Genomic DNA, 11,135 nt, shown 5'->3' with positions numbered 1-11,135 from the left:
CATCTTGATAGGAGATGTTGTTATAAGCAATCAGCCTTTGTATTTCTCTCTCTTGCTCCCATCTTACACATGACTTATCGGTAGATAAGTGGTTTCCTTTGCAATTAATACATTTAGGACTGGCATTGCAGATTCCATGTTCCGCTTGACCGCATCTATAACACACGGGAGAGGATTTACACTGTGCTTGTGTGTGTGAGAAACGGAAACATTTCTTGCATAAAATCACAGATCTTACTTTTGGCTTCACTTCAAATATTTGTCTCCACAACTTCACTTCTTTTGGTAACTGTTGAGATTGAAATGTTACACTAATCAGTTTAGTAGGTTCTTGCCTTACTTCCCCCTCTTCATTGAAAAAAGTTTTCTTCATCCTTATTACATCTATTATTGGAACTTCAGCTCTAATGTCTTCGATTATCTCGTCTACTGGGATGTCGGTAGGTACACCATATATTAATCCTTCTCTCACTAAAAGACCTTTAGGAATTCTGGCTTCTAAATGGTATTTTTCCTTGATGAATTCATTTTTAGCAAATTTATTTGCATCATATGCTGTGCGAAATGTCAATTTTGCCTGCTTCAAACCACTTTGTTTAACGAATTCAACATCAACCTTCTCCTTACACAAATTATAACCTAATTTTACCGTATTCAAGCTCTGTAATCCAGGTAATGTACTGTCCACCAACACGATATATGGGCCTTGATGTCCCTCATAATATAAAGACATATCATATGCCTCATTTCTATATTTAGCAACACCAACCTTTGTACTTGCACTTACTTTCGGATTTTTTGGGTTTTTCTCCACTTCAGGTTCCATGCATTCTTCATTAGATCGACCTCTTTTGAAAGAAGTCTTATCACTAACTTCCATTTCTTCTAACTGTTCAGGTACAATCACATTCATATCACTCTGGATTGCTTGCATTAAATTTTCCTCATTAATCTTCACATCCTGAGCCATCTTGGGAAATCACAAGCGATTTTATTTCGCTTTTCTCTTTCACATATCAAATGTAAAATGTATAGAGAGATTTAATCTTGTAACTCTAGAACTATTATTCTCAAATCAAACTTCAATTAATTAGATCTCAAACTAGAAAAACAAACAATTCAACACGCTATTCACACAGAATCCAAACGATACCACCATGAAAATTCTCCCTACATTCGAAGTAAAATAATCCACACGAAAATCCATATTGAAATGGTACGATATATTTTGAATTATGTACTGCGAAAAAAGCCGCCTCATCTCGTTCGCCTTTGCATTAATTGGTTGGTTCACAACGTCACCACTAAGGATCCTATCGAGACGAGAAATGGCAGCCTTGGTTGAGAGTTGTAAATGTCTGTCTCGTGTTTATTTGTAAATGTCTCATTGACAGTCTCGTCTCGATTTATAAACATCCGTCTCGGTTTGGGAGGGCACTTCTCGTTCTCGTCTCCAGTATCGTAAAATATAGAATTAACAACGTATGCAAAGGCTTATCGTACAAACTTTCACAGTGCATAGAGATTATAAATACAAAAAAAACAACTTTATTTTATTTTTTTACTCGTTTCGACGGTACGATCCTTCGAAAACTGAATATTATCCTGCTTATATATGCAAACAAAACCGCAGATTCAGAATTACCAGGAATGAACTGGCGTTGAAATTATTATACACAAAATTCATGATTTATCTGAGGAAGTCGCACGTTCCAGGTTTGACTCTCTACCTGGGCATGGCTGTTTCCTTGTGAGTGACATTTCATTGAACTGGAAATTGTTACATGGGTGGATGTTTGTTCGAGACTTTGGGAACAGCTAGGGGGATGCTTCTATTGTTAATGTTGCTCACGAGACGAGACATTTTCCGTCTCGTCTGATAAAAGGAGATGGGACAAGTGAATGTTTTCGAAATGAGATGGGACAGAAAAAAGTTCGTCTCGTATCGTGGCAGGTTGGGCGATACTTGGAGGTGGTAGTGTGTGTGTGTGTGGGGAGGGGTTTTTCTCCTGCACCCCGACTTCGAATACTGCTTGTAGTCATTCATCTTCATTGTAACGATTAGCCAAAAGTGGGAAGAAATGTGATGTTAGAGAGGATACATAATAATTTAACCATGCGTTCTCATCGTTGCGGTTAATCAAAGTGACGGAAAAGCGAAGTAAAAGTAGGCAAAATACAAAAATTTGCAATATATATATTAACTGAAGAAAACTGTCATTTACTGCAGGAAATTGGAAAACTCCCCGTACCTTTTTATACCGTATCACCTCTTATATTGCAGAAATGGACGTGAAAATCAGAGTGTTCTAAACGTATTATCTTAAAATTTCTGAAGAAAATATTATGACGAGAATAATTGTAATTCCAGAAAAGACATTCCTATAACATTAAGTTCTTGCCAGTCAGAACCAACCTATGTATTCACAATGAACAAGGCTGTTCACATTGACTGTTACAAGTTTTGCTTTGTCACCCTAATGGGAAACCCTCTACCGAGTGGCTAAATTATATTCTATGATTATATTAAATACTGCTATACTGCTAGGGCATAATTCATCTCCAAGAAATGGAGCACAGATTTTTCCACTGGAAGTTACAAGATACTTGTTTTACACTTCCGCGGCTCATGATTCAAGAACCAAAACAAATATCGCCGAGATATTTTGCACATCTCATGTTTGTGTCATAATCCGTAAAATGAATGGATTTAAAACGTTTTTCATGTCAAAGTGGAAATGTCCATTCTGGAATTATATTTATGGACTAAGAACTGCTATTTTCAAGCAAGCTCAAACATTTATAGTGGAAAGAAAATTAGTATTAACCACCTTTAAACACGATTATTTGAAATTTTCAGATTGGTCGGGCTCCCAAATTCTCAGGAAATCATTTCTAAAAACTTGGATTCTGCCTGCATATCCCCACTAAAAACGGAACGTCCATTCTAAAGAAGATTACACAATATACAATATGTAGCATTATTTTATAAAAAAGACGAATAAAGAAATAAACCCGTTCCAAAGCTTTCGCACGCCACTCGTCTCGACTTGTTGACCAAAGGAGCCCAAAAGGAACGGCCACGAGTCCCACGGCCAATGTTATGTAACTGTGGTTTGTAACCTGTGTGTATGCAGGTCAGCGCCCATTTCAAATTTGTTAGCAATTTGTTGGCATGTGAATGGCTTCAATATCAAGTTCGTAATTTATATTTTCATTCACATAACAGATACAAGAAGCAGAATGAGACCAGATATCCGAAGCGTTTCCTTTACTTGGCATAGGAGCAAACCTGGTAATGGACCTGTATCACGAACGCCAACGAGAAAAACTCGGCGAAGGTTGCAAGACAAGTTCGATATGGAATGTGAACCAACGAGAATAGAGAAATCTTCGCCAAATGGACCCAGGGCCAGGTGGGGAAAATTAAATTTATCCTCTATGAGGCTCTCACCTATTCAGACACAAACTCGTCGAGTTTTAAGATCCGGTGCCGAAACTTTGTCGAAAACTATAAACGGCGTCAAAACGACATTTGGGACTTTATCTCAGGTAAATTATTCTATTATTTATTAATAAATGTTGGTGTTTTGCGGTACAAAATTTCCTCCCCTTTCCGCTGTTGATGTAGCGAGATTATTTTTATTATTGTAGTGGTTAAAAGTAGGGCGTATCCTCTTGTGTTCTTCACATACGTAATAATATGATACACATGCATTTGCACAACATAATTTAATGCTCTCTGCACGTTTAAAGTGCACAAATTAGTTCTTCGGAAATTCAATCATGTATTTGTAATCCAATCATTTGCAGTTTTCTAAATGCGCGGCTCGTCCTCCTGTAAAATTTTCAAAATTCATTACACAATTGGAACTGTTGCCCATCATTCTCATATTTGTGATCATCGTGGAGATTGTGCAGCTTATTATGGAATTTTTTGTGCGAGAACATGGAGATTATTATGTTTTTAGAGAATGTTAATTTTCTTTGTCCATGAATTCTTATTACAATGATGCAAATTTGACATGCGTAAAAGAACAGCCTCATCTAATTTGAAACACTGAACAAATTTTGGAACGAGTTTACAATACCGGACCACTCTCCAATTTCTATGAAATTTCGCCTACTCACCAAGTGTGAACTCCTAATCAAGAATATGCTTGTAATAATTGGCGGTCAAGTATGTAAGTCGAGAAAAAAACGAAATAAACTATGTTTTTTTAACGTAGCGTAACACAGTAGCTCCACGGAAGACGCCATTTTCCCAACATGAAGAAATCAACGTGCAATACACTGTATAGTTCTCTAAGCCAAAATATTAATTTTTCTTTGTATTTATGCTAATGGAACCTAACCTAACTTTGTAGGCATTCCTTGTCGTGCATAAAGGAAGACCATTAAGGAATATCGAAAGAAAGATGGTTCCGAATTGCTGTGTATGGACAATCACCGTGGTAAATCGCAAGGTTATTTTACAAGTTTTACACGTAAATGTACAATTTTAACAAGTGACCGCCAAATATGAACTACAGATACATCATCAGGACACCGAAATTAGTAAGTAGGCGAAATTTTATAGAAATTGGAGTGTGGTCCGGTATTGTAAACTCATGCCCAAATGTTATTATCCTGATACTTTTGAGCATTTTTAGTGCGATATTGTGGGAGTTCAGAAATGTTATATTAGAAGAGAATTTTGTGCATGAAAATGGATTTTTTCACATATCTCATTGATTTAATGCAACAGCTACTTGTAAATAAGAATAACTAATTTTAAATATATTACTTCTTGCAAGTCATCATTCAATTTTTCATTATAATTTGGCACATACAGGAGATGCACTATGTAGAAATTTAAGTAAGAAATAGGCAGGCCAGGTCTGCCGTTGCTCTATCAACTGAATTAGCGAGCCCTGGTCTTGACTGATTTTTCACTTATATGCTGTTTGATCTGTGTGAAATTGTCTCTGTCAGTGATATCACAATGGAATCTGTTGCCTTTGAAATACTAATGTCAACAGTGCCTAGTTTCCTGAGAAAGAAGTGTTTTTTTTTCTTTCAATACCTTAAAATGTTCTTGGGATTTTTCTGTTAAATATGATAATTATTGTATTTCAGAAATTTCGCAGCTCAACACGTCGACGATATCGCTTGAATGAATGCGCTTATTCTCCAGTGACACCTCAATCAAGAGCTCGGCGCATGTTAGGGAGGACTCCAACAAAGCTGTACAGTCCGTTTGGTATAGATTCACCCTTTGATGAGAACAAAGAGAATAGATGCAGTACAGTAGGGAGGTATACTCCCAAAAGGTGAGTGGTTGTTGTAGAACATACTTTTTTTTGTACTATGCAGTCATGAACATTTTGCTGATAGCAATAAAGTACGATAAAAGAGATTGATTTACATGCTATGTGTTGCCAGTATTGTAAAATGTAGTAACCTAAATAGTACCTTTTACAAATATTTGAATTTTCAACTCACTTGGCTTCTTAATCACGGACAGGCAAGGAATAAATGTTCCATACGGTTTAAAATACACCCAGCCTCAAAACTGTGGGTACCTAGGGGCTAAAGGCAGATGGAGCATGGTACTGATTACATCACCTCCAAAATGGCCACATTCGAGAATGTGTGGGACCCTACCCCCACATGCCCTAGGCATGTAGGCTCTGGTTACGGGATGCGTGCAGGTTCGAGTCTCCGCGGGAAAGCATAACAACTTTTCTCCTGTGATTTCGGCCTGTGTATGGGACCAGGGGCCACCCACCATCGTGAAGAAATTAGGGAGCTACGAACAAGTACGTTAAGAACTATCTGAGGGTTCGTTGTGCTGACCACACGTCACTCCTTAACTGGTTGGATGATCTCCTACCTCGACAGGTGGGAGTGAGGTTGGTACGCAGTCCCTGGCCGTCACGGGCTGTTGCACCGCGTGTTATTTTTTTCAGGGTTAAAAATATAAGTTAAAACGTTAGAAAATCTGTGACGTGACTCCCAGAAATCATGGCTAGCGACTCTGCATGGCATTATCTGAAGCTAGATGAAGCTATAGTGGAACCACGAGCAAAACAACCTGTGCAGACCCACGACTCCTGTGCACCGTACTCCCGCGAGGAGGGGAGGGGGAGAGTGGACCATGCTTCCTTATGGCCCGAGGTGGAGGGGAGAAGGGAAAGATGCGTGGGGACTTTTCGTCCCAAAGTTTTTTCCTTGTGGTCGATCTATACCTACCCTCCCAGATAGATTCGAAAATTTGGATGATTTTGTAAATGTGCATGTTTTAACATTAGTCATTTTACTAATTACCATATCAAAGTAGCAATAACTAATATTCTACCGGTGCTCATCTAGCATTGTATAAAGTGGGTACCTGGAGGAAACTGGGCTGTAAAGGCAGCCAGGGGTGTGGTGCTGATCACATCACCCCCACCTTCGGCCATGATCAAGAAAGTGTGGGGCCCTAACCCCACAACCGCTATACCCCTTCATGGCATGGTGCACAGCACAGGGGAGCACTTTACTTTTTAAAAAAATATTCTACCAGTGCGGTGTAAAATTGCAAATGGCTGTGAATAATTTGATTAATTTAATTGCTTCATTAGTTCCTCATTAGTTCCATGGTGGTCTAGTCAGTTTGGTGTCTGACTACCACGTGGGAGACCCAGGTTCGTTTCCCAGGGTGGGTGAGCTAAGGAACCTTATCCCCGCATGAGCGGCTCTGAAACTCACCCAGTTTCAAATCAATGGGTACCTGGGTGCAACCATGGCAAGTAGAAGTGGCTGGAGCATGGTGCTGATCACATCACCAAAATTACAGTGATCGAGAATGTGAGGATATTTATAAATGGATCAGCAAAAGTGTCAGTATTTGTAATGATACACTGATATGCCATTATCTGCCAGTTTTATTAGCATACTGACCAATCTGGCTCATTCCTAATAAATACAGCTGTACTTGCAGGGTTTGTTGCACTGACGAAAATATGTTGTAAACAGACTGAAGTCATAATATTAAATAATGGTCCTGAAATTTGTTTCAAAACCTAGAAAAGTCTGAGAATTTCTTGTGGCAATTGTTTAATTGCATTTAATGATGAAAACTGATGTTTTGGAATTTCAGTAATGTTGCAACTTAAAAGTTGATTTTGAATTCATTGCAGGTCTAGGTATTCGCCAAATGGTTGGGAAAATTACAATCCTGTCTTTGCATCCACATCCCAGGATCGTACTGCATATGTAGGTCGTAATCATCCTCGGCAACCTCTATGTGCTCTGCGACCAGTGACGATTCCCGAGACATACAGCCCCACACAGCAGTTTCCAAAAGATATTCAGTCGGTCAAGACCGGAGTTAAGGATTTCGAACGGGCTGCGCAAAATGTCATGAGACGAAGTGTGAGAATTCAAGCCCAGTAAGAATATACACTTGTACTACCAGTATCTACATTTTGAGAGTTCTTGCTTTTTTTCACAGGGTAAAAGTGAAGTTTGGTAGTGTAAAACTTCATATTGCTTTATTTCAATATGTCATAGAAAAGGAAATTTAAACATCCAGTATTTGAATTCTGTATTTCATGTATTATGAAACTGTGTGCAGCTTAGTTTTATTTTACAGTTTTTGTTTTATTTTTTAGGTGGATGAAAAGTTTTATAATGAATAGGGCCCGGGACTTTATGTCCTATAAAAGTGTAAATATGTATGTAATTATGTCATATAAATTGGAAAATATGTCATGAATAATTACAAATATGTCAGAAAAATGCAGAAATATTCCCAGTAAAGCCAAAAATATGCACAACAGTACTCTTGAATTTCTCCCATACCCGATAGAGTAGAGTACGGGCCAAATGTTATTACTTTTGACTGATTTTTGTGAACAGCGAAAAAGGCAAAGAAATGAGAACGAAACTTCTTTACTTCCCGTGCAACAAGGGGGGAGAGAACATTTTACTCAATAATGTTTGCATGGCTAACAATTGTCGGCAGGATAAAAAAGTGGGGTATTATTGTTCTGTACTAAGAAAAGACGGCACCTTTCTTCCTCCGTAATTTCCATATCCTGCCATCGACAATATGAAATATCCATTGTGCTAAAGCTACGAAGAAAAAAAATTGAAATAACTGATTATGTGTGAGAGAATTACGAAATTATACAGAAATATGTCTTATTACAACAAAATTGAAGAAATATGTTGTAAAAATGCGAAATTGGTGAAATATGTCAAAATATGCTTTGTCAAGTTTGTCTATTTTGGCTGATTTTCATCAGATATGTAAGGATCTCACCCCAATATTAGATCCGAAGCCAATTGAAAAATATGTTCTAACATAAAGTCCCGGGCCCTAATAATGAATAATGGTTTTTGTGTACTCAGGTTGACCGGATTTACTCTCTGCAATCGCAGACGTATTACTTTAGAAGTTTCCTCTAATAATACCACCACATCACTTAAGAATAGCATGACAAGATGAGATATAAAACAGTATTATTAGCTGCTACAATGAAACAAGATGTCTCCTTATTTTTCTGCTTTTAGACATATTGTAACGTCACACAAGATATTGCAAGACAATTTTGGTTTCCTTGTTGCAGGGTTCAAAAAACTACTTTCAACAGGTATGATATCAGTAGTTATATTGTGGTATTCTTTATGGTCATAACCTGTTAATTCTTTTTTGCATAGCAAAATAGCCCAAAGGCAATTGCAATCAAGAACTTACCATTTTATATCTTCTTAGCAAGCAATTAACTTCTCTATGTAACAATTAATTATAAGCAATTACAGTGTAACATTGGTGGTCACTATATTAATAAATACAGTGGTTCTACATTCTCCGGTAAAAATATTCCGCAGCTACATTTTCCATATAAGTTTTCTGTCAATAAGTCATGAAGAATTTTTAGTTTACACAGCATATACTCTTATGCTAAATCCTGAACATAGCATGCTGTTACCTAATGCTGTAGCTGTTCAGGGTTATAAACATTGCACAACAGAACATTAAAAGCTCAACATTTCTCACACACATTCTCAATGGAATGGCGGAGAAGATTAACAAGGCAACATGTTAAAAGACACAAGACAGACTTGAGCTGCTTTCAGGTTGCTGCAAAACAGAAGTTCATAATGACAACATCGATTATTGGATGCAGTGTTGCCAGATCGAACATAGCTGTCAGCCACTTTTATGTTGCATACGTGATTAATAGTTATTGGCTAGGAATAATAAGATTTGCCACATTCGTTTTCATTCATGGTATTGGGTGTCCATACACTGCAAATACTTCAGTTTACAGTCAAATGAAGTGATCAGAACTGGTGTGGTGTTCCATTTCTTATCATTTCTTGTTTTCTTAATTTTCTTGCATGTAGTGTCATACCAGTTGTGAAATGAACAGAAAGATTTGTTAACAACAATAAAACAACAAAATTTCTGATTCACTATCATTATTAATATGTGAAAGTGAGCATTTAATGCATACTTTATGTTGATGTTATGTAGCAATGGAATTTGCTTGCAACCTGTTAAGTATTATTTGCATCATTTTATTTCATTTTGTTGTAGTTTATATTCTTTAGTGATGTTTAGTGTCTGCTTGGAGAGCCATTGTATTAGGTTAGCATAAAGAGTGCAGCTAGCAAGTGTTTTTCTTTTATATTAAGAAAATTCAAGCAAAGAATGTGGATTTTTATATATAGTTCTTGTTGCTGCGTCAACATGCTATCTTTTATACTAATATTCCCATTTTGGAAATATATTCCGATACCTTACTAACAGTTTTTGATATTTTTTACATAAACATTTTTTAGTGCAGAATTGTAATCTATATGCATGTTATGTAATGTTGTGTTTATTTTTAAGTTTTTAATATTGATTCAATTTGTCCAAAAATATGTCATTCTCCATGGGTGGGTGTGTGAGAAATTATACACAATTGAACATAAATTGGAACAAGGGAAAGAAAAATATGCTGCTAACATTAAAAATTATGTTAATTAATTTATATATTATATAATAATCCATTATCACTTAATGGACCTTTTCTCTTAATTTAAATATACATTATTGAGTTTTTTAAACGAAGTATGAAGGATGATGTAACACCCATGAAAACCTATTGTTGTTTTTTCAGCTATAACTTTTATCAATTTGCAGCTATGTATGCATGTGGAAAAATAATGAAATTTTCAAAATACAATGGTTTGTTCTCTGTACAGTTTTTCATGTCATTTGGTTCCATGTTTAATAACTAAACACTGGTAAATAGTACAAGGTTAAATTTAATTACTAATCATCACCTTAGCCAAAAAACAATAGCCAAAGATTGAAAAACATTTACTAAACCTAACCCATCCTAAGACTGAAGATATGGACCTAACTATACCATTGTGTACTTAACATCACAGTCAATTGAAATCTGTTTACAGTTTTTATTAACACAACATGGTTGATGTTGATGTGAAATTAAGAACTATTGCATTGTTTTAGCTGTAACTTATATATATATATGCATGTAAGAAATATTTGGTCAGCCTTCTAGAAGGGAACATATTTTGTGCCTCAGAATTGATCATATAAATGTGTTACATATATGAAAATGCATTTCCAGTATTCAGATAATGCTTTTTTGTCAATACGAAATGCTCAAATATGCTTAACAGTATTTTTCCATGACTATTTTTGTGATCTATTGATTATGAACATGAAGTTGATATTCATTGTACAAACTTGAAGCTTTATGAATAAAAGGTCAGTAATTAGTGTACATTTTGTTTTAAAATGCCTTAACTATGCTTTTACCATAATTTTATGTTGAATTTTTTAGCATTTGCTATTAACATTAGCACAGGAACCATGCAGGAAATGTAAAAATCAGAATGTCACTTTTGGTCACGCAAGAATTGGTTATAATATCCACATAATTTCCCAAAATAAATGCTAATCTGTATTTCGCCAACAGGGGTCACAGGTTAAAATCCTGGCCTGGGTCATTCTTTGTGAGTGATACATCACTCATCATCATCATTGTGATTAGCCCAAAATGGCAGAAAAGTGACTAAAAATGATCTAATTCAATCAACTCTCGGAGATATTTCAACCGAAGTGACGTGTGTCCCTTGTCGTTTTG

General features: G+C 36.3%; 1 protein-coding gene across 1 annotated transcript; it reads left to right on the top strand.

Moving 5' to 3' along the window:
* Window positions 1-3,161: 3,161 nt before the first annotated feature.
* On the top strand, window positions 3,162-10,772 carry LOC146001846 (uncharacterized). Its single transcript, XM_083139540.1, has 3 exons — window positions 3,162-3,552; window positions 5,119-5,312; window positions 7,164-10,772. The coding sequence occupies exons 1-3, from the start codon at window positions 3,244-3,246 to the stop codon at window positions 7,417-7,419; spliced, it is 759 nt and encodes a 252-aa protein (XP_082995666.1). The 5' UTR covers window positions 3,162-3,243; the 3' UTR covers window positions 7,420-10,772.
* The last annotated feature ends 363 nt before the right edge of the window (window positions 10,773-11,135 follow it).

This window comes from Lepisma saccharinum, chromosome 18 (genome assembly GCF_977018435.1).
Source record: "Lepisma saccharinum chromosome 18, izLepSacc3.1, whole genome shotgun sequence".
Taxonomy (NCBI): domain Eukaryota; kingdom Metazoa; phylum Arthropoda; class Insecta; order Zygentoma; family Lepismatidae; genus Lepisma; species Lepisma saccharinum.
Note: the sequence above shows the minus strand (reverse complement) of the source record. Positions and strands in the feature narration are given on the sequence as shown.